Below are 24,773 nucleotides of genomic sequence, written 5' to 3' on the forward strand. Positions count from 1 at the left end.
TCTGTACAGACGCCCACGCTGCCGCTCTGATCCCCGACTGGCGCCGCGACGCCAGTACTGATCTGGGGATCGCCGCGGGAGGGCAGAGTCCGTACTAGCCGGACTCTGTCTACCTCCCAGGACTGCTGCCAGAGTCGCCGGGGATTCAGGTAAGCCGCGCGTCGCTGGCTAGCGGCGGCGCGCGGTATGCCTTAAATGCAGTCCTTTAGCCTCCGGTCCTGGGGACAGACCGGAGGCTGCTGGCAGTGGCGGCGGGCCCCCCCCATAACTCGTGGGACCACTAGACCACCAGGGATAAAGGGGCAAGCGGGAAACCAGCATCCCTGGGGTTATGGCCAGCCAGGGGAGGAAGCCTTCCCTGTCAGCGGCTCCTCCCCTCAGCTCAGCGCGCCTTTCAGCACGCAGTCTGGCGTCGCTGAGCTGCAGTTACACGGCCACTCCTCCTCTGAGGTCTCCAGCGGCCATTTTCCCAGTGGCAGCGCAGATCTCAGGGAGCATGCGGACCGGTCCCCCTGTGTACCTCTCCCCTGATTAAGGACAGCGTACACAGCACTATAGCCCTCCCAGACACTGAATCTGGGCAGGTTGATTGTAGTGTAAAGGTGCAGTGAGTATATCTTCCTGCATGGTATGTGACTTTTGCTAGTGCTGCCTGTCTGTGCTTATTTTCTACTTACTGTCAGCTTATACCTATCCCTTTACTTCTCCTACAAGCCCTACAGGTGTGTGGGGGAGGGGCGTTTCTACTGACCTCACTTATATAGATCACGTATTTGTGAGGTCCGTCACATACAGTTGTGTGCTACTCAGTGCCATATTGTGGGCTGTTGTTCAGCACACCGGTGAGTGCGTTTTACTTCTACCCTGGTGCCAGATATATAATATATTCTGTCATGTCAGACGAGGAGGTTGAGCGCTCAGTGGCTCCGGTGTTGGCCTCCTGCGGACGCTGTTCTGCAGGAGTAGATAGGGAGGATTTGTCACAGGATGGCCTGTGTAGTCGATGCCAGGTGGCTCCTGGCCCATCCAGACCTTCTCTGGCGCAGGAACCACCGTGGGCGATGTTTTCTCAAGTGCTGGTGTCTATTGCGGACCGTCTGTCGGTCCCGACTGCTCTCCCTACTAGGGCGGTGCCCCAGCCGACCATCCCCCATTCCCCGGGTGTCCCGCAGTTATTGCAGAGTCTTCCTGGGTCTCAATCAGTAGGTCCCTATGCGGGGTTGCCTATGTATATACAGGCTTCCCCTGTGCCGCAGCAGCCTGTGGTACCTTTTCAGGCCCCTATGGCGACTCCTCCACCATGGGTGGATGTGCTCTCCAACTCCGTGCAAAATTTGGCGGCCGCTTCCTCGGCTTTTCAGTCAATGTTGCAGACTGACATGCCTTCTAGGATTTCAAAACGCCCACTCATGACACGGGCTGCTCAGGTATCGGACTCAGAGGGTTCCTCAGATGATGGGGAGGTCCCTGATGACACTGACTCGGACGCCTCGGTCCAGGAAATGGATACCAAGTCGTCCATTAATGTGCGAGCACTAGTTAGGGCGGTGCGAGCTATTCTTCTTATAGAGGATGAGGCACCGGTTCCTAAGTCGAAGTTTCCTAGTTTCAAAAAAACTAAGGTGGCTTCTGCGGTGTTTCCCCTGTCGGATCAGTTGACGGATCATATGGCGGTAGCTTGGCAGGCGCCCAGTAAGAGATTCCTTCCTCAGAAGCGGTTGGCTTCTAATTACCCCTTCCCTGAGGCACATTGTAAAAAATGGGAAACTCCACCGGCGGTGGATTCCCATGTCACCCGTTTAACTCGGGGCGCCACCTTACCATTACCGTCGATATCCTCGCTGAAGGATCCCACGGACAGGAAAGTTGAGACTTGCTTAAAGTCTATTTACTCCCTCTCCGGGGCGGTGGCCCGACCGTCCATGGCCATCTCCTGGGTGGCCAAGGCCATTGAGGGGTGGGCCAATGCATTGGAAGATACCTTCCCAGACGACACTCCGGATGTCCAGCGGGCGTTGTTGGGACAAATGAGGGACGCTGCTTCTTACATTGGTGAAGCTTCTTTAGATGCTAGTCTGCTGACCTCGCGGGTATCGGCTGCAGCGGTGTCTGGCCGCCGATCCTTGTGGTTGCGGTCCTGGAGAGCGGACTCTGATTCAAAGAAGGGTCTGGAGGCCTTACCTTTCAATGGGGAATTACTATTTGGTCCGGACTTGGACAAAATAGTGGACACCCTGGCTAAATCCAAGTCGGCCTTCCTCCCTTCGGCGGCACTGCCTGCTAAGGTTCGGAGTTCGGCTTTTCGTTCCTTTCGGGTTCAGGGTAAGGCGAAAGGTCAGTCCTTCCCGAGACAGTCTGCGAGTAAGACTGCCTCTAAACCCAAGAAGCAAGCCTGGAGTGCTCGGCGCCCTTCTTCCAAGCAGGAAGATAAACCTGCGGCCTGATGGGACGGGCCTCCCTCTGGGGGACCTCAGAGTGGGAGGCCGACTTCTTCTATTTGCCCAGTACTGGCACAATACCACCACGGATGCCTGGGTTCGAGAAGTGGTCTCCCAGGGGTACGCCCTGTCTTTTCGGCACAGACCACCCCACCAGTTTTTCTGCACAAGTCCTTCTCAGGACAAGACCAAGGCGTTACAGGTTCAGGAGGCTATAGAGTCCTTGCTGAAAGCAGGGGTCATTGTTCCCGTTCCTCTATCACAACGAGGGACGGGGTATTATTCGTCTCTGTTTCTGGTGCAGAAACCCAATGGTTCTCATCGCCCTATCCTCAACTTGAAGTCTCTGAACAAATTCCTCAGAGTTCCCAAGTTCAGGATGGAAACGTTACGTTCCATCATTCTGGCGATGGAACCGGGGGATTACATGGTGTCCCTGGACATCCAGGACGCCTACCTCCATGTTCCGATAGCATCTTCACACCAGCGGTATCTGAGGTTCGCTATCCTTCAACACCACTATCCGTTCCGGGCGCTACCCTTTGGTCTCTCCACAGCACCGAGGGTGTTCACGAAGATTATGGCGGTCATGGCCGCACATCTTCGGAACCAGAATGTACGGCTGCTGCCGTATCTGGACGACCTCCTGTTGCTGGCGAGCTCCCCGGAGGTACTGCTTCAACATCTCCACCTGACGATCGCTTGCCTGCAAGCACATGGGTGGTTGATAAATTGGAAAAAGTCCTCCCTGATTCCATCACAGCGGATGGTTCATTTGGGAGCCCTGCTGGATTCGCGTCAGCAAAGGATCTTCCTGACTCCGGAGAAGGTCGCCTCCCTACAGCTGCGGATACACAGTTGCCTGAGCCGTTGCCGCCTGTCGGTCCATTCGGCTATGAGAGTTCTGGGGTCCATGGTGTCGACATTCGACATGGTGGAATTTGCCCAGTTCCATTCCCGGCCCCTGCAGGGGCTGATTCTATCAGAATGGAACGGGTTACCTCACCGGATCCGCTCTCAGGTGCTGGTGTTGTCTCCGGACGTTCGGCAATCTTTGGCTTGGTGGCTTCAGACAGCTCATCTGGTCGAGGGGCGCCCATTTTGGATCCCGGACTGGGTCCTGCTCACGACGGATGCCAGTCTCCGGGGTTGGGGGGCAGTGACCGGCTCTTTGTCGCTTCAGGGTCGTTGGTCAGCGGAAGAAGCACTTCTCCCCATCAACATCCTGGAACTGCGGGCAGTATACAGGGCCCTGCAGTCGTCCGGCCCCGCTCTTCACGGAAGGGCGGTACAGGTGCAGTCTGACAACGCCACCACGGTGGCGTATATCAACCACCAAGGCGGAACTCGCAGTCAGGCAGCGATGTCGGAGGTGTCTCGTATCCTGACTTGGGCGGAGGGTCACATTCCGGCGATCTCGGCGGTCTTCATCCCCGGAGTCCTCAATTGGGAGGCGGACTTCCTCAGCTGTCACGACGTGCATCCCGGGGAATGGTCGCTTCACCCAGAGGTGTTTCAGCTACTCGTGGACAGGTGGGGACTGCCGGAGCTGGACTTGATGGCCTCCCGTCACAATCACAAGTTGCCCGTTTACGGGTCAAGGACAAGAGACGCAGGCGCAAGTCTGGTGGACGCGCTGTCGGTGAAATGGACGTTTCACCTGGCGTATCTGTTTCCTCCGCTATCCCTGCTTCCTCGGGTTCTGCGGAAATTCAAGCAGGACGGCGGCATGCTCGTGCTGGTAGCTCCGGCGTGGCCCAGATGTCCTTGGTACTCCGATCTCAGGAGCCTCTCTATCAACGCTCCGTACCTTCTTCCTCAGCGTCCGGACCTGTTGTTTCAGGGGCCCTGCCTTTACCCGGATCTGGGTCGGCTGTCTTTGACGGCGTGGCTCTTGAGACAGCCGTCTTGAGGTCTCGGGGCTTCTCCAGTTCGGTTATTGGTACCATGCTCAGGGCACGCAAGCCTGCTTCAGCACGGATTTATCACAGAGTGTGGCACACTTACTTTCAGTGGTGTGAGTCCAGACATTATGATCCTCAGGTGTTCCGAGTTTCTAGGATCTTGGAATTTCTTCAGTCAGGATTGGATCTCGGCTTACGCCTTGCATCTCTGAAGGTTCATGTGTCCGCCTTGTCCGTGTGGTTTCAACGGCGGTTTGCAATACTACCAGACGTTCACACCTTTTTCCAGGGTGTTCTCAGGATCCAGCCTCCCTTTGTGCCTCCTGTGGCTCCTTGGGACTTGGCGGTGGTGCTACGGGTCCTGCAGGGTCCTCCGTTTGAGCCTCTTGAGGCGGTGGAGCTCAAGTGGCTGACATTTAAGACGGTTTTTCTCCTGGCAATTGCTTCGGCCAGGAGGGTGTCTGAATTGGGGGCGCTTTCCTGTCGCCCTCCTTTCCTGATTTTTCACCAGGACAGAGCGGTGCTCCGCACTCGTCCTGAGTTTTTGCCCAAAGTGGTCTCGAAGTTCCACATTAATCAGGAACTTGTTGTGCCAGCTTTTCAGTCCCCTGATCTTTCAGCTGGTGAGACTTCCTTAGATGTGGTCCGGGCGCTTAGAATTTATGTAGACCGGACGGCTTCGGTTAGGAAGTCTGATTACTTGTTTATCCTCTTTGGTTTTTACAAGAGGGGTTGGCCTGCCAACAAACAAACGTTAGCCCGTTGGCTTCGTTCCGTTATTTGTGAGGCTTATGCACAAGAGGGTTTACCTGTGCCAGCCTCTGTTAAGGCTCATTCCACTCGTTCTGTGGGTCCCTCTTGGGCTACTAGACGTGGCGCTTCTGCTGTTCAGCTGTGTAAGGCGGCCACTTGGTCTTCTATTCAAACGTTTTTGAGGTTCTATGCGTTTGACACCTTCGCCTCTCAGGATGCTTCCTTTGGGCGCCGGGTGCTCCTTTCAGCACAGGAGCGTCCCCGCCCTTAGTTGAACTGCTTTGGGACATCCCCAAGGTCAACCCTGTGGACCCCCTATGGACCCTGAAGTAGAAAACAAGAGATATGGTAAGAACTTACCTTTGTTATCTCTGTTTCTACGAAGTCCATAGGGTCCACAGGGCGCCCGCCCTGACGCACCTGGCTTCAAATGGGCTGTGTGGCTGGTCACCGGTTTTCCGTCTCCTATTGCTGTGAGTATGGTTTCTTGTGTGTTCCAGTCTTCCTTCTCTCTGTTCCATATTCTCCTCCGGCCTAGGCTGCTTACCAACTGAGGTGCCTGTGGCTCGGGGGCGGGGTATAGAGGAGGACCCAAGTGCATCCTTGGAGCTAAAAGTTTAACTGTGTGGTGCCCATGGATCCTGTTCCAGCTATAACCCCAAGGTCAACCCTGTGGACCCTATGGACTTCGTAGAAACAGAGATAACAAAGGTAAGTTCTTACCATATCTCTTGTTATTTACAGGAACATCAATAAAGATGCATTTTGTTTTGATGTTATTTTAAGCTCCCATATCAGATTTTGCATTGCTCTTATGTGATGTATTATTTCAGTGCTACTTTGTTGATGCATCATTTTCCAGTGCTTGGACCTATTTATTAGACAGTGGTTGAGCTTATTGTTTCCTCTAAGCTTATTATTTTCACTATGTTGCAAATGCAGTGCTGCTATTCATGTTTTATATAATTTCAATAATAACTGTAATCGTTTTTTCAACCGTGTGTGATAGGTTTATGTTGTTGCCATGACTATTAAAAAAGAAGCAGACAGTAAGCCCAGTAAGGCAATGAAGACCAATGACGATGAAGACGATGATTACAATAACATCGATGAGCTTCCCCCTGACAGCCTCATCTCATTGGTTGAGTCAGCACTTCCAACCCTTAGCCGGCTGTGGCTGGCGGTACTGAAAGATTATGCTCTCCTTACCTTGCCACCTGAGTTTGCCAGCCAGCTGCCTCCAGATGGTAAGTGTTCTCTAGTTTCCCATTTACTATTTTAGTATAAAAATGTAGCAAAACTAGTTTGTTAAAAGTATTGTTATACTACAATACAAGAAATCCAGTATAGCAATGAAGGGTGTGGTACAAAATGTTGACTTTCGGAATGTCGACATGAATCACAAAAATTTTAAGGGCAATCAATACTTTTGCGCAAAACTAGGTATAAGCAGCCTCCTAAAACACCTTATTGAATGAAACACCAACTTAACATGCTAGTAAAGAAAATAAAATTATGTAGGTGAAAAGCAATGGCGCTAATGCCTCAGATGGATAAAGAATATATATGTATCCCAATCAAGGATAAAGGAGAGAACAAAATGTATTTAAAAAAAAATATATGTATATATAATATTACATAAAATCAAGATAGCATAAATCTTGGGGTAACCAGAAAACAGCTTCTCATCATTACACAAGGCTGCGGAGGGCTTGATGCAAACAAAGCAAAATCCAAGAATGTCGACATGGTCATTATTTTGACATTGTGTAAGTCGGCATAATGTTTTCCTACTGTTATAACCCAAATCAAACCCTAACCATAGCCTAACAATAACCCTAACCACAGCATTCACAATGTCGACCTCTTCATTGTTGACATAACGTCCATATTGACATTCTGAATGGTTGTACTGTCTACATTGTGCATGTCGATGTAACATTTTCCAACTGTTGTAACCCTAACCCTGTGCCTAAATCTGTTATGTCTATTGTTACTGTTCACAGTCACAATGTTGGGGACATGTTCACTGTTGGCATAACATCTATGTCAACATTCTGAATGTCGACATACTGACTACACACAATGATGAACAGGTTGGATGTACTGTATAAGCTGTTAAATTGAAGTGTACTTCACAACATACCCATCCATCATCCGTTTACCTACCCTGTGGTGCTAGGGACTCAAATCTTTCCACTTTATAATTATCAGACTGTATATTCCCCCTCACATCATATACTTGCCTGTTACATGCAGCCCTAACTGCCTTCTCACAAAGTCGGAACATTGATTTACTGAAATACTCTGTGTTGCTTTGGGTATTCTGATGATCTGAACGGTTACAGGTTGTTCTGTCCCTGGCCACTTCCAACATTGACAAATAGGAGATGAAGAGTTAGTCAAACACATCTTAAAAAAACGTTTAGTTTACTATTCTAGTATGTTAATTATATATTTTTTAATCTATGGTAATGAACAGGTGGAGCATTTTATACTCCTGAAACCATTGATACAGCAAGACTACATTATCGCAATTCCTGGGCTCCTATCCTGCATGCAGTGACTCTCTGGCTTAATTCCACTGGTTTTAATAATTCAGACATCGCAGATGAAGGGAAAATATCAAACTCCCAGAAACGCAACCCTGCTATAGCATTGAACCAGGCGCCAGGAACACCACCCAGTCCAAAGTCTCTTGTGGAGCTCAACAAAGATAGAATGCACCTGATTTTAGGTACAGCAAAATAAATTTTGTTAGTTCAATTATGTTGTGTTTTGTTTGTACGAATGAGAAATTAGCTCTGTTTTGTCAACAATATACAAGTGTCCTCATGTATATCTATGCATAATGTATATTTTGTCCGTCTAAAGGCATCAGCATCCAGTTCTTCTGTGCACCCCGGCCTGAGGAGCCTGTTGAACATGTCACAGCTTGTCTTCAGGCTCTACACATTCTTCTCGATTCTCCTTTTGCCAGAAGTCACATAGCAGAGGACCAGGTACGTTTCAAGCAAAACATTTAGTTTTATATATTAATACAAAATCTTTTATCTATTTTATTTTATAATATGTTAATTATATTTGTCACCCATAAGTTGTACTGTCTTTTTGGAGGTCAAGGTGTCATCCTTTTATGACCAGACCTCCTCAATCATGGTCCATGACTTCACAATAGCCGCAAATGCCCTAGTTTATTTTGTGGTTCTTGAAAACCGTTTTAGGCTTGTCCATAATGCCAGATATGGTACATACGTACCCATGGACATTCGTATTAATGTTTCTTACAGATTTACTTTTGTCCTTTTTGTCCCTTCCTCTAAAAATGCGCATGGGTATTCTGTTAGCTTAATTTAGACACTTAAATTTTCACAGGGTCGCCTCTTAACATAAAACAGACTACTTCTTTGTGTTTAAACCATGATAAAGTTCTGCCTGTATACAGAAACACTCCTGCACACAACACTTTTGACTGTTTACTTTGCTGCTATAGGCTCTTTTTGATTGTTAGGTGGTTGTCCCTGCCCATGCTGAAGTTTGCCATTAACCTCTTATGGTATTGATCTTTTTGTGTATTTAAAATGTGTGTGTGTGTGCTTTACTAAGACACAATGGACTCGCAAAGTGTTTTATTGTCACAGTGCCTTGAGGCCTAGTTTGTGAAGCTTTCTTAATAATTTTTTTTACCACTTACAGATGTGTCCTTTAACACCTAGCATCTATACGCCAAATGACGCGAGGTGTTCGGCGCAACTGAGCTGCTCCGAGACGTGTAGCGCCTTATTCACATTGCAGACGCAACAAAAAACAACTCGGTGTACTGGAGACACTGGGCTGCGACTTTACCAACACAAAAATTAGTTTTAAACATGCACACAATGAAACTTAAAGTGAGAAAAAGTTGCGGCCACTGCATCATAGCACTTTGTATGCAAATTCAGACTCTGTCGCACACAGATGTACAAATGCCGCACATCAAATTAGGGATGTGCAGGCTCGGAGTAGTTCAGATTTTCCCCCAAATTCGAATTTTCCCGCCAAATTTGAATTTTTCCCGCAAAAAATCAGCTCTCAGAAACATGGAAAACGTCATCTTTCATGGACAAACATCATCATTCCTGGACAAAAGTTTGATGATGTTTGTCCATGAAAGATGACGTTTTGCCTCTTTCTGAGACCCGATTTTTGACGGGGAAAATCCGAAAGAATCCGAGCCTCCTCAAATTGATCCGTGTAATCTAGCAAAATAGTTTTGTTGATTCTTTTGTATTTAATAAGATGCACATTTTGAGTGAGAAAGATGCTTGGCACAGCTGAGTCGCCCTAGACCTCGTGCGCCGAGAGAGGCTCTTTGGCATGGCTGAAGCCACGGTGTATGAGGACACATCTGAACATTTGAATCATTTTTATTTTATTTTTAATGTAACAAAAGTACTAGTTTGTGTTTGTAATAACAGCATGCTTGCTTTCTCTGTCTTAGGTGATTGGAGTGGAACTCCTAAATGTTCTTCATCGCCTACTGCTGACTTGTGACCCATCCTCTGTTCAGCTTTTAGTCACTAAAGTAGTGCAGCAGATTGTGGGAGCTGCTTATGGCAAATTACAGGAGCAAAGAACTGTTCAATGTAAGACCAAAGGCTAATGATTGCTTGTTAAAAAGAATTTAAAGTTTGATGCAGAGCATCAAAAGAGCTTCGCTGCATTTGTGAGTCCAGCTGTTGGGGTGTAGGCATCCAATGTCTCATGCACCTAATATCAGCCCAGTCCTAATTATATCACTATCACAGTGAATTACACTATTGTTCAGAGCCATTTTCCATATTTTTCAGACAAAGATGACACAAGCGAAAAGGAAACGCAGACAAATTTGGGTGAAGGTGAGGAAAGTGGTGGTCTGATCCCAGGAAAGTCCCTGGTCTTCTCTGCTATGGAGCTGCTAATGTTCATCTTGGTACGACATATGCCACAGCTCAGTTCCAAGATGTCTGACTCGCCAAGCCATGTTGTCACCAAACATCAGCAGCTTTCAGAAGAAAGTGCACGCCTTGTAGCATCTACAGTGACCATCCTAGCTGAGCTTCCTCCTCTGTGCTCACCAGCAGGTAAATCTTCAATAACATCCGACTCTAAAGAGCAAATAACTCTGATTAAACTAGGAAACATGTTGAATGTGGATGAAGGTTGATCATGTACAGATGTGTCCACATTCACCTTTACTCAAATCGCACCAATTAGCCCTGTATGGCTTTCCACAGACTTTGTGACTTTGCCACGACAAGCATCTTTGTCCTTAAATATGCAGCTTGGTCGCATCACTAATGTATCAAAAGCACATTGTAGGCGAACACGAGCTGCTGGGACTGGCTTTACTTGTGCTTCTGTGTGCGACTTTTGCTGGATACACACTAATATTTCTCGGGCAATATCATGACTTGGACCAACATATCGTCCGGATCGTCTAGTGTGTATACACTAGGCACGCTCTTTCGCTCCAATATCGGGGTCGTTCCGTTGGCCATGCATGTGCGGCCGACAGAGCGACCCAGCTGCCGACGCCAGGAAGGTGAATGGTGCGTATGGACTATATATTGGGCTGTCTTTAACCATATCGTGCAGTGTGTACCGACCGCCAGATCGTCGTACCAACAGGTATCACATTGGCGGGTCGCCTAGTGTGCACCCAGCTTTAGTGACGAATTTGGGTAAAAAAAGCAAAATCCGAATTCTGATATGAGTGACCGCACCATGCCTCACTCCATGTGTTATCCTTAATCTGCACATGTTATACCAATTTATTTGCAATAAAAGTACAAATCTAGTGTCTCTGGTACACTCTTTGTATGCAGCTGCGATGTTACTTATGGTGCATACACACGGTCAGATATGTCAGATGAACGATTTACCAATGATTTGAGCAGCGATGTGAACGATTTTTGCCTGTATTAAAATGAATGGAATCATCCAAATCTGACTGCAAACACATCAGATGTCAGATATCGTTATCTGACAAGCGGGAACACGCATCGTTCATCTAAAAAACATGTCAGATATGTCAGATTTTCCTTCAGATATGAACGATTGAACGATTTTTAAAATCGTTATTGTACATATCTAAAGGAAAATCTGACCGTGTGTATGCACCATAAGATGCACAATTTCTTATAGAGTACCTATAGCTACATATGGGGACGGCTCATATGGTACTGAAATAAAAAGGGTGGATGAGGACACATCTGTAACATTTGAATGCTCTAAACTTGCTTTATGAGCTCTTAGCGCCCTTATCTCTTTGCGGTGCAAATTCATTAGGTCACCGTAGGAAAGTGTCCCAAAATCCTGAATCTCCAAGGCTGCCTGGCTAATACCTGGAAACTGTGGACATTTAAAATAATTATTTCATATATTGACTTCGGAACTAATGTTACATATCCGTTATCATTCTGTTCTAAATTATGGTATTTATTTGTTTGTTTTTATTAATCCCCACACAACATGATAGCTACTACTGTTTATCTTTTATTCGATACTAACATTCATTTCAATTCCCACACTACATTTCAGATCCAATATAAATTGATAATATTTTTTTACATCTATGCAATATACCATCTTCAATAAGAGTCTTCTTTGCAGGATGCATGACAATACTGCCTACCATTCTTTACTTGGTCACAAAAGTTCTGAAGGAGACAGCGATAAAGTGTCCCGATAATCAGGTCCCCCTGCCTGTGAGTGCCTGCTTACAAGCGATAAAGGTGATTGTCACTTCACCATTGGCAAAGACAGAAAAAACTCAGAAGAAGTGGACGGATCTGATGCGTAGCACCTTGGCATCTATACTGGAGTGTTCTCAGCCAGGTAATAATAAATCCATAGCTTTGTATCATTAGTGGAGGAAACTTCGATATATTACTATTTAATTTATACAGTTATTTATCCCAGTACGTTTAGCACTACAGAATATATTAGAAGTACAATAATCTTAAAAAGTCTGCAGGAACAATAGGTGCTGAACACTCTACATGGAATAAGAAAAGGAGAATTATTTTCTTACCTGTTAAAGCCTTTTCTTGGAATCCATAGGGGACACAGGCTTGAACACTGTGTATAGGTGGCTGAGCTGGAGTCTGGGCACCAAATAATTATTTTCTCTACCCAGCATCCCAGGCTCCCTATAACCCGCCGCCAGACCAGATGACCAGTTCAGTTAACACGCCCAAGACAAGGAGCTTAGAGGAAGGAGAAGGTAGAACGGCATACACTTAGTACAAAACACAACAGTGGAGGTGAAAAGTGGAACTGGTAACAATGCAAAGACCCTGCAAGCCAGGTGCATCAGGGTAGACACCCTGTGTCCCCTATGGATTCCAAGAAAAGGATTTAACAGGTAAAAACATCTCTTTTTCTCTGGGTGCCCGCCTGGTCATGCGGCAGGATTGTCGGTCAGCTTGGTAGGAGGACGTCTGGTGGATCAGGTCTGTTTTCTTCTGGACTTTGAGCCCTTAGTGGAAGAACCCTGGAACCTGGAGAAAGCCTGACGCTTTGCCTTACCTTGTGGTCAAAAGGAGCGAAAATTAGAAGTTTGCGACCTAGGAGCTGCCGCATAGAGAAGGGAAGCCATCCTGGAAGCGGCAACTGTAGCCACAATCCTGTCCAGTTTCGGGCCAAAGATGCCTCTCCCGAAAAAGGTAGAGCTTCCAGGGCCTTCCTAAAGTCTGTGTTGGCGCACCAGGTAGAAAGCCAGTGCACTCTCCGGGCTTCCACAGCAGAAGCCAACACCTTAGAGGTTAGAATGTCTGTGTCAATGCCCCCGCCACGCCTAGATATGAACATGCATCCAGTATATATGTTCCACCATAGACAACAACTCCGATCTGTGGACATCAAAACAGGCCGTCTTCTACAGAATCTCCCCAGTGTCCGATGGCCATAGACACCCAAGCGGACACAAGGGCTGGGCGTGCAATTGCTTCAGCATTACAGAAAATCGCTTTAAGGAAGCTATCTAACTTAATATCTGTCAACTCTTTAAGGAAAGTCCGTGTTTGGGATAGGAAGGAGGAGGAGACTCCCATTTGACTCTATCCGCAGCAGGTAGCAGATTAAAGGCAGCAATGTGCTTAGAGACTTGGAAGAGCTTGTTAGAATGAGCCCGAGCCTCCGCTAGGAGGTTTTCAAGTTGAGCTACCTTCTTCTGATGTTTAAATACCAGGGCTTCTGACTTAGATGTCTGCTCAGAGCCCTTGATCATGGCCTCAACAGGAGAGATGTCGACCCTTGCACCAGACCCTGCACTGACTGAGTGAAGGACTGCATTCATGGCGTTTCCACAGCTGCAGGCTGCGAATCACCCTAGAAGAAGGAAGAACTCTGGCGATCTGGCCCGTGCCTGCAAGTAGATTAGCAGGCCTTGGGATGGCAAGCTGATTTACTAACTGCAACATTACATGTGAAAGCATGGAAGCCATGCTGGTTCCTGTTTGGAAGCTGTGGCTAAAGGGATATCCCGCTGTGTAACTGTGTAATGCTGGACACGGAAACCATTCTGGACTTGAACCTGAGGAGAAAGCATTTCAGCACAGGTCCTACTGTTATGCAACACAGGAGCACCCTCCTCCCTGGATGCTTTGCCCTTGGAAGATATTTTCAAAGATGTCACCACACACAAAGGTTGCTAAACAGTGGTGTGTTAGTACGGGGTGGTGCAAAGAATGTTAAAGCGCCACAATATATCAAATAAGTGGGGCTATGTAGAAAGTGAAATAAACTCGTGAATGCCAATAGAGAAATTGGTGTTCACGCTAGTGTAATCAGTATCAGTAGTATAATCAACTAACTGGAAGCTACATACAGGTGAGAAATAGGAGACACTTACTACAGAGACAAACAGACCATTTATTTCATTTAATTGAATGTTCTAATAGTGCTCAACAAACCAAACCCCAACAGGGGTGGAAGGAGCTGAATGTATAACCTGACTAAGAGAGTTAGGTATACAGGTAGACAAGGAAGCAGGGAGCCACCTTACCTGTTCCCCACTGTGTTCAGCTGCTGCTCCCGTGGTGTGCGCTTTGGAGCCGGGCCGAGGTCACTGACCCAGACGCCAGTGCTCAAGTGCTGCGACCACCGGCGCTGGGGCTCGGTGAAGCGTCAGTGAAGGCTTTCTATAGGACGATGACTTACTACCTGCTCACTAAAAGAATATAAAGGAAACTTAAATGAAGCTGCTTAAAAGCAGCCCCTGCAAACCCGTGCCCGCTCCTAGCAGGCACCAAACCAAACTGGTCCTCTGGTCTGGGGAGAGAGAGCCTGGGCTGCTGGGAAGAGAAACTTGTGGTGTTCCGACTCCAGCTCACCTATACACCTATTAGTGATGAAGCCTGTGTCCCCTATGGATGACCAGAGAATTTGTGGTTGCCACACCATAGGGGAACTCTAGCATTTGGGTAACAAGATTTACATCTAATGCTGGGCATACACTATACAATTATCTGTCCAATCTGGCTGGTTGGAATGAAAACCTGCTAATGTATAGGAGCGGCGATCATATGATCTTAATCACTGGAAACGGACAAAAAACAATTGTTCAAATTGGTTCAATTTGTGTGTTTTAACCAATTTGTCTGAACGACCATTTTTGACAGTTTTCCAGTGTTTGTGAGCAAATGATGTATGTAATTTGCTCCCATACATTACCAGGTTTTCATTCCAACCAGACAGATATCTGACAGATAATTGTATAGTGTATGCCCAGCATTAGTTACAGATGGATGTGGATACATGAGTTTAGAGAGACTGTATAATGATTTGGTAGACAAGGTGAGGTAATGGTTTTGGGTTTCTTAGACTCAAGTAAGCATGCTTGTGATGAGGTTACTAATAGGAGTTCAGTCTGAGATTGATGGTACAGGAAGGGGACATTTTGGCAGTGTTCTAGGGCTGATATAAAAGTTGTGTTATGCATTCAAAAATGTTTTACTTTTTTTCTGAAAGTTAGAGAACCATTGTAGGGAATTACAGTCAAAAAGTCAGATTGGTAGTATTTTGGTTATATAGCACAGCAGTTAGGTGGAAGGTCAATAGGTAGTTACTGTAGCAATAGTCCTTGCAGGGAATAAGTGACATTTTTTTGTGGCCTCTTGACTGATTGCTACGTACGTACGTACATACAGTACATACATACAGTACATAGTTACAATGTGCATGAAAAAAAGGATTGCTAAATACACATTGTGATTAGCGATCCTATGGAATAGTTTATTTTGACCCCTAGATTTTATCTTAATACACATGACTAAACGATGTAAGGAAGTTTAGGGAATTATAATGTTTGTGGAGGTTTTATTTTTGTTTCTTTTTTACCAGTTGACTCCAAGCACACAGCGGATGAAGTGAGCATACTGACAGCAGTTGTACTCTTCCTGTTGTCTGCAAGCACAGAGATAATTGGGGTGCGGTCATTACAGACTGGATGCATCAACAGATTCAAAGCAGCCATGACCTCCAATGACCCCTGGGTTAGTTTACAAGAAAGAAATCCTATGACGAGACCTACAATACATGGACTCTTTACCGTTTTTGCACTTAAAACAACATAATACATTTTACTTGTGTTAACTTGTTTTTGGGAGGGTAGGAGACTATGGTATTTTTCAGTTGGATAAATCTCAGATGCTAATTGTGGTTGTGTTCTGTGTTGTTTCAGACTTGAGGGGGTATATGTGATAGCCTGCGGACTCAGGCATCGTCAAGTCCCATGCAAGACTGCCCATTGTTTTAAAGTAGCAGTCGTTTTAAATGTGACTGCCACTTTAAAACATCGGGCAGTCTTGCACGGGACTCGACGATGCCTGCAGTCCGCAAGCTATTACATATACCCCGTTAGCTGAGTATCTATGTGGCCTCCTCTTTTTAAGAGTTCAACTGTCCCTCATTACCATTTGTGTTACGTTCAGCTTTGTTGTGAAAAAAGGGGAGTTAAACAGGGGCTTTATCGAAGTGCCAGCACACCTATGGGAGGTGCATAAACCATCAGTGAAGTTGTGACCCCCTACTGCCTACTCACATTTTGTATTGTACCTCATTCATAATAGTAGCAAGTTATGTTTTTGTGCTTCCGATTTTATAGGTTCAGGCAAAAGGTTACCAACTCCTGCTGTCAGTTTTCCAACACTCCAATCGAGCTCTCTCCACCCCATATATACATGCTTTGGCCCCCATCATGGTTGAAAATCTGAAGGCTGTTGAAATGAAAAAACCGAATAACAGTTCGGAGCTGCTGGTTGTTCAGGAAGGAATAAAAGTACTAGAAAGACTGGTGGCATTAGGAGAAGAGAAAAATAGTGAGTAAACAATTTCTTTGCTTTACAGTCTCATTTTTGTGTCTGGCTTCTGATAGGGAGGCACCAAGTGTTAGATAAGATATAATTATTTCCATGCACCCTCTAGGACAAGAGAGACATTAAAACATTTTTAAAAAAATCTTAATTGGATATACATTTTTGGACTAATCCTCAATCATAATAAATGTAAATTAATAAACCAGTTATACAAAACAATCTTGCTCAAGCAAACCTGATATTATAGTAATCCAAAATGGTTAACAAGTCAAAACATAATGATTCAATATAAAAAATGATTCACAAATGGGGGGGTGCTAGGTTTCATTGAAATTAGTCAGTGAGACATAGCTCTACAACAGCCGCCCTTGGATCTTAGGATAAGCCACACAGACAGTGACTAAAGGTGCATACACACACAGCGATTTTTTGAACGATTATTGATAACGATCTCGTTCAATCGTTGAAAAAATCGTTCACTTTCTGAGTTACAACGATGAACGATTATCATTCATGCACGTTCACGTTTGTAGGTCAGTCAGACTGACCAACTCAACGATTTTCAGTAAGGGAATATGCAAAAATCGTTTGTAGTTCAAAAAAATCATTCATTACATTTAGCAAATGAACGATTTTAGTAAACGATTTTCGTTCATTTTTCCCTTGAAATAATTAATGAAAATCGTTTACTAAAATCATTCATTTACTAAATCGTTGTGTGTATATGCAGCTTTAGATTTTGCTTTTTTGCCTCCACCTGAGACCACACAGCACAATCCCGACAATACTTCGAAACCTCTCCCCAGACTGCTTAGGTGGTAGAGGTTCAGGCTGGCTGCAGAGTTACAGTGAGGAGTCGGGAGCACTGCTAGTGAGTTACTGTGGAGGATAGGAGACACTGGAAGACTACTGTGGGGAAGCCTAGTTAGCTAGTGTGGTACACTATGCAGATCATTTAGGCTGTATGACTAACAGTACTCTTTGTATATTTTGTGCTGCCCTAATTTTAGACACCATCTGCCACTTACTTCCAGGTATATTCTTTGCACAAAAGTGTATTAATATTTTAATATTACATTGTCATTCCATGCGTAACACCACCCTCACTATCATACCTGGTCGGCCTGTGATGTCAACTGGCAATATAAAGTCAGTCGAAGTTAGTTAGAATACAGTGCAATACCCCTACATTTATTTTTCTTTCCTCTGTACATGAAAGAACTTCCCTTACAAAGTGTTCAGCTCCTAGCTTTTGAAGTCGTTTGGCAGGTGAAGGGTTTGTTCTATACGATAGCACATCAGTACGTTTCTGGAGGGTTTAAACTCTCTCTTGCTTCTTATTGCTGGGTGTTAAGGCTGCAGAAAATTAATATTTTAGTTTTGTAAGTGGTTTATTCATTTATTATGATTGAGGATTCGACCAATTCTATTTGGCTTTGTTCTATTTATTGTCTATTATCTCATTCATCCTTTAGGAAGGTTAGAAGCATTTTCTTTATTTGCTTGTGAAATGTAGAGGATGTTCCAATTAATCTTCATGATTGTGTTAGTTACATCCTATTGTGCAAGTCTTTTTTTTTTCAATTATGCCAACTCACAGATCACTGCCACTCTCCCTTTAAACCCAGCCAAGTGTTATAACACAGGATTGGCAAAGAGCCAGACTGGCAAGTACAGAATCTATCTAGTAATGTGTGTCCTGCTAGCGGTGTGCTGAAAACATGCTTATTGGTAAATCCTGTATGATGCAGGATTAATGCTTATTGTCATATATACAACTCTGTACTTTAAGTTGACTGCTTTGTTTTTCCTCTATAGGAGTCCAGCTTCTTGCTCTCCTTGTTCCCACACTAATTTCTTACTTGCTGGATGTCAACACTTTCAGTTCTGCTTCACCCTCATCAAAGGACCTTCACGAGTTTGCGCTGCAAGACTTGATGAGGATTGGGCCACTTTACCCATATGCTTTTAAGACTGTAATGGGCGCTGCCCCAGATCTGAAGGCACGCCTAGAAACTGCCATCAGAGCCAACCAAGCAAGCAAAGCCAGAGCTGCCTCCCAAATGCCTGCTCCTACCGTACAGAGTGCGCCTACCATCAAACTCAAGACCAGCTTTTTCTAATGGAGACCCCTCAGTGGACAGGAGTTTAGCAAAATGTTCTGGAACTAGCTTTTTGACTTGCTAAAAACCACCTTAGGAAGAAATTCATCGTTTTCAAATATTTTCTAGATTTGGCAGTGATAGGTGTAAGTAACATCAGGAACACTTCTAGCATTAATAACATTAACAACCATTTTCCTTTCCAGGGCAACATTGCTACCTTTTACTAGTTCATGGCTTAGAAGCAAACCCCAAGAGTTATTTGTTCGTAATGCACTTTTTTTCTATTCTCTTTGATGTGTGCAGAACGAGAATGCTGGTATTATTAGTCTCTGAATGAAAATGTACTTCTTGCCAGCCATGTGTAATTTGTATCCTAAAACAGGATCTTGTGACCATGTTTGTCCCCTTGAAAATAGCTGATTCATAAAAAACCAACCTACCTCCCATGAGTTACACCTGCGTTAAAGCTGGGCGGCACCATGAACATAATTCATTCAGATTTGGAATAGAAATGTTTCTGCTATATGAAAATATATTCAGATGTATTTCTTGTGTTGTTTAAAGGTCAGAGATGCAGTAGGCATTACAGAACTCTCTAGGGGACACTTATTAAACCTTCTAAACTGATGAAGTAGTGGTGTTGCCCATAGAAACCAATTCCATTCTAGCTTTTATCTATTAAATTCTATAAAATGATATCTAGAAGCTGATCGGTGTCTATGGGCAACACCTACACTTGTCCTCTTTAGAAGGTTTGATACATTTTCCCCAAACACAGCCCAATGTAAAGCTTCGCTTGGTTTTTAATAGCATTAGGGGGCACCTGTAGCTCCAATCTAAATTCACCGGCAGCTATTAATTTGTTTTGGGCGCCCATGCCCGAGGCTGCTCTTATCGTGGGTTTCTGCTCGCACTCTCTTGAGGTGGGAGCAGAAATCCACCTAATGTAGGGCTTTGGGGTTGGGCGTGAGTGTCGGGCACGCCCGGCACTTAGCATGGGAGAAGCCGCTTTACGCAGCTTATCCCATGCATTTAGGCGCGAGAGTGCGACCAGTGTGGGGCTGGTCGCACAAACAATAGAATGGCTGCCATCACTTAGTCGGGAGCTAATGGCACGCAAAACAATTGAATTGCCCCCTTTAAAATGCAAAAACACATGAGCTCTCACTTCAAATGTTATCCACTTTGTTTGAGTAGCCTATATAGAATATTAAAATAGCATCTGTCTATCGCTTCACAGACAGCAGTTGCGGAATATCTGTGGACATAAGGGGCAGAAGTCCTTTCTAGTATGGGTATTCACTAACTCAGCCTGTAAATTTACTTTGCATTATTTTTTCTTGTTCTATTACAGTTAGCATTAAGTATGTTCCATCTCCAACCTTTGGTTATTTATATAATGTATTAAAGTGTCTCTTGCGTTACTGTGCAATATAAATTTGTGTTGGATATATTATTACAAAGTGTGAATATTCAAAATGAATTTATTTGAAGCTTTACATTTATCTCATTAACTGTAGATATCGATCTACAACTCGTGTATAAAATCAGACCTGTTACACATGTGACATGGTACAGGAACATTATTTGGACTGGTAACAGAAGTTGTATCAGGAGCATGATCTAAGTATAGGTTTTCTGTAGCACACAAAGTTTGTATACATTGACATATGGTGCAGTGCAGCCTTCAGTCTCAATAGCAAAGGTGACAATACTCCCAATCTCTCTGCTTCTCTTAGAACTTTTGTTTTTCACTCGATTTTTTTTTTATATTACTATGAAACCTTATGACGGGTGGGGAACCTTTTTTCTGCTGAGGGCCATTTTGATATAAAAAAACATTTGCAGGACACACCCCCTCCGTGTGACATCATACGAGGGTGGGGTCACAATCGCCAGTGATTACAGCAATGCCCGGAGCATCCTGAGGATGCTCCGGGGAGCTGTAAGGGCAGCAGTGTGACAGTCTGCAGCATCCTAAGGACACCCCAGGAGGCATTGCTGCATAGATTCTGCTGCAGAGTGCCATTCTAGGCACCCTGCTAGCCAGATGAGGCTAGCAGAAAAAAAGCTCAGAGGACCAGACCAAATGATTCCGCGGGCCTTATACCACCCCCTGGGACTGAGGTTCCCCATCCCTGCCTTATGAGTACACTATGGGATAATGTATCATGAGCTACAATATAGATATGCACATACTGTACATGCGTGCCCACATAGGTGTACCCCAACAGCTTTTAGAAATGTGTGCATTGTTTTTATATATATATATATTTTATTTTTTTTTTAATTTGGATGATCAGTCATTGTACAAAGTATATTCATCTTTTACATACAGCTTGTGATTGTTGGTGTGCAAAAAAAGACACTTATGAAATCAGTTTAATGGAAACTCCCCAATTGTACAGTTTATCTCTGAGCTTTTGTGATCTGGCCCTCACATATGAAAGTAACAGCATTCCATTCTTTATGGAATAGATTTGTTTAAAACTGCTGGCAAGTGTGTGTGTTGCCTATCTGATGGGGGTGTGGTTAGAGCATAATTGTGACATAAACTTGGGTGTATGGGAATTTAGTATAACATGCACTGATATTAATTTGGGAATATTGGTATGTTCAAACTATTTTACAAACATGCATATCCAGTTGCAGTCATGTCAAAATCAGGCTTTTTTTTTTATTTTTATTTATGTATTTAATACATTGCTTTGGCTGCTATTTTTAAATAACCTCCAGTAAAGCATTAACGGCATGGTGCTTATTGAACATTTTATGATAGTGCTGCCTGTTATGTCCATACGAAGCATAGTGCTTACATGAGGAGGCTAAGAACTACTCACTTTTGGTATCTGTTTTTTTCTTAAGGAAAAAAAAACACTTCAAGTTTAGCACAAAATTAATACGGGCCATACATCTAATCCCCGATGCCGATAGGTGGACTCAGATGATTGGCGATTTCTCGGTGGGATTGGCAAAATACAACATATTAAAAATACCAGACTAGCCGATTCCATTTTTGGGTCGGAGTCAGCGAATCTAGATTGTCCAGATCACCTGACCCAGGCATCGGGAGAATGGGGAATTTCCCGGATAGATGCTGATGTATGGCCGTTTAACATTTTCCTTGCTTTTACTCAATGCAATTAACTGATCAATATGTGACTTTTGTGGTACTAATCACTATGTTTTAATGTAATTTTTTTCATGTTTGATTATAAGCAACAAAGTACAAATAAAACAAGCATGACCAAAGTACTTGATGCATGCCATATTTATTTGCTGTACTTGCTTAAGTATAAACCTCTAACAAACGCTGCATGTATCCTGGCATATAATGTAGTTAACAGATAAACTTCTATCTATCCATCGCTGAAGAGTGACCTCTCCCACCAGTGTTGGTGATGCCACTTCAAGAGAGTTCTGGAATTACACACAACTACAGTCGCCAAATGCTTGTTATTTCCCATACATAAGCCAGGTACACACTATGCATAGGGCCGATCAGCCAATAATGGTTTGATCAGCCCGATATATGTAGTGTGTATGCAGGAGCGTTATTATTATCGTTTATTGATATGGCGCCACAAGTGTTCCGCAGCGCCTTACAAGGTACATAACCAAAAAGTGACTTACAGTAAAAAATACAATGAAGGACAAGGACATGGATAATATACATTGATACATAGGTGGCCATAACACCCAATTAAGCAACAAAGTATAGGCATCAAGTGTTAGGTGTTCTAGTGGTGAGTAAGAAGTAGATGAACATAAAGTAAGGAGAAGCACAAGAGGGTAGAGGGCCCTGCTCGCAAGAGCTTACATTCTCAAGCATTAGCCATAAACTGCTTCAAACACTCCTGCAGTGGTCAGATTGGGAGGTCAGGATCTGATGTGCTGCACACGCTATTTTGTTCCTGACCTACCAGTCCCATAACTGATTTACTGAGCAATTTGCAGTTTCACTGTACCGGCCGTGTGTACTTACACATGCATGGCTTAATCTTTGAGACAAGCATATGCTACTCATAGGATCAACCAGGTAGCTTTCGGTCTGACGACGGCACACACTGACCTAAAAATTGCTTGGTGTGTATGGGTGCACACTGATCATATAATCGCTGACGGGCCAGAGCGTTTATCGTATCCGCAGAATTGATCTGCTAGTGTATATCTCACTTCACTCATGACATACCACCTTATGCTGAAGACATAAACACAGCCGTAACTAGACATTTTGGTGCCCTGTGACAAACAGCGCATTGGCCGCCCCCCCCTCCCACCCATTTTATAAGTAGGGACATAAGATAGTGCACCTGAAAAAGGGCCATGGCTTCATGGGGAATGACCAGGGAAGAGATAGGGGAGGCCAGGCGATGCTGGGGATAAAAAAAGAGGAAGTGAGAATTATGATAAACAGAAAAATTGACATGCCCAAACAGCGCCCCCTGTCCTGCGGTGCCATGGCGCTGGTCGCACTACCCTAGATATGGCACTGCATAAACAATCCTGAAAATCACCCAATAACTACATCACACTATTATCCACAAACGTAAATATGTAACCGTATATAAGAAGTGAAAAGGCAAACAGATGTCCCAAATAGCATGAACCTTTTTTAATTTCATCTTCACTAAGGATAACTCATACACCGAGGCAAGCCTCTGACGTCAGTCTCATGGCTGCTTTCTGACTTGTATAAAATTAAATCTGAACGCTGTCCTAATATGTAGTATGAATGTCAATAATTTGTGTGGAGGCAATGTATTACTTTTTAACAGCTACAGTGGAAGTCAACATGATGTACATTTTCAGATACTATCCAATAGAGGTAAAATACATGTCCTTTAAATATAATTAGGGTTTTTTTCTGTTTCTTTTATCCATCTGTTTAGGCTCAGATCTGCATACTGGATACCATTTTGTGCAGAAAAGTTGAAATTCTAGGTCATAACTGGCAAAAAACAAGTCTGCCAATGTGATAAAAAAAAAGAAAAACTTTGGTAACCAGCAAACGAGATGAGACAATGCATTTCAGAAAGGTTTCACTGGGTCATATACAGTACAAAGCAATTAGTTATCTGAAGGTAGAAAAACTAAACACTAATATGGTGAGCGGATGAAACATACCATGCAAATTAGAAAATTGCTTGTTTATATAACATTATTTGTAAATATATTGTTATCAAAAAAAAAAAACACCCATCGTTATGAGATTGGTATAATGCAGTCACACTACCTGCTGAAAGTAAATCAGCCAGTATAAGCTCTATTGACTTTCAATTCCAAATGCAGCCTATGAACGTGCCAACTCTTTGCCTGTACTAAAAATGGCGACATGCTTCACTTCATGTTGATCACGTGGCGTGGGAGCCACTTCTGGTCGGAAGGAGATTGCAGAAGCGCATGGTGTGTGTGTAACTGTGATTATTGGCCGGCCAGCTGCCTGTGGCTCTTTTAATGAACGTTGGTCGATCCGGTAGTATAACGAGTCCGGGCAATGAGTAACGCTGTTGAAGACGAGGAGGAAGAAGAGGACTACATGTCCGATGCCTTCATTAGCTCTCTGTAAGCCGCATCTTCCCAGTCAGTGGGCAGCGCCGGGAGGGGGGAGAAATCATGGGATTAGGTGAAAGCCGGATCGGACTAGGTTCCGGAATGCCGGACCGCACCAGCTCCCTGCAGCGACCTCTTCCGCTGAGCTGTGTAATGCGCGTCCCCGTCCGGGGGTGTGTCAAGGACAGTCTGTCACCGGGGAGGGAGCGTTCAGAGCGGCTACCTGTCGGACCGGATCAGCTTTGTACAGCGATCACTGCCGCTGCCTGTCCGGGGTGTGTTAGTGACATGCTGTCACCGGGGAGGGAGAGATCACAGCTGGGTACCCGCACGAAGCTGCCGGACTGACCGGATATCAGTGTCTGCCCTGCACAGTAACACAGGACACTGCATAGAGATGCTACAGCCTCGTAGCCTGCTGCTGCGTTTACTCCCGGAGCGGATGTTGCTACATCTAATGTTAACACTTGCTGCATACAGGGAGGGGGAGCAGATGTTTTTAATATAATATAGTTCAGAATAAATTACTACTTGCCCACTGTTAATGTTGGGAATCGGTGTAACCCTAAACTGAGTGGGATAGCTGGAACCGGTGCAGGCCACCTTAGCCGTTACGGGTTAAGACGAGGGCGCAGACCACCTTAGATAGCCGTTTTACGTGCCGGAATGGTACTGTGACCA

The 24,773-nt window shown here is 44.7% G+C and overlaps 2 protein-coding genes across 2 annotated transcripts in view; both read left to right on the forward strand.

The window, feature by feature from the left end:
* HEATR5B (HEAT repeat containing 5B) overlaps positions 1–20,022 on the forward strand; it is an 88,868-nt gene extending 68,846 nt beyond the window's left edge. Inside the window, exons 28-36 of the mRNA XM_088477431.1 lie at positions 6,105–6,342; positions 7,578–7,832; positions 7,970–8,097; positions 9,576–9,720; positions 9,925–10,197; positions 11,729–11,953; positions 15,461–15,612; positions 16,224–16,437; positions 18,253–20,022. Coding sequence (XP_088333557.1) covers positions 6,105–6,342; positions 7,578–7,832; positions 7,970–8,097; positions 9,576–9,720; positions 9,925–10,197; positions 11,729–11,953; positions 15,461–15,612; positions 16,224–16,437; positions 18,253–18,557 — 1,935 coding nt within the window. The 3' untranslated portion in view covers positions 18,558–20,022. The remainder of the gene's footprint in view (positions 1–6,104; positions 6,343–7,577; positions 7,833–7,969; positions 8,098–9,575; positions 9,721–9,924; positions 10,198–11,728; positions 11,954–15,460; positions 15,613–16,223; positions 16,438–18,252) is intronic.
* A 3,892-nt stretch (positions 20,023–23,914) lies between these two features.
* Positions 23,915–24,773, forward strand: part of GPATCH11 (G-patch domain containing 11) — a 37,363-nt gene continuing 36,504 nt past the window's right edge. The window contains exon 1 of the mRNA XM_088477432.1: positions 23,915–24,104. Coding sequence (XP_088333558.1) covers positions 24,037–24,104 — 68 coding nt within the window. The 5' untranslated portion in view covers positions 23,915–24,036. The remainder of the gene's footprint in view (positions 24,105–24,773) is intronic.

Source organism: Taudactylus pleione, unplaced genomic scaffold, assembly GCF_031769625.1.
Source record: "Taudactylus pleione unplaced genomic scaffold, aTauple2 ptg000201l, whole genome shotgun sequence".
Classification (NCBI taxonomy): domain Eukaryota; kingdom Metazoa; phylum Chordata; class Amphibia; order Anura; family Myobatrachidae; genus Taudactylus; species Taudactylus pleione.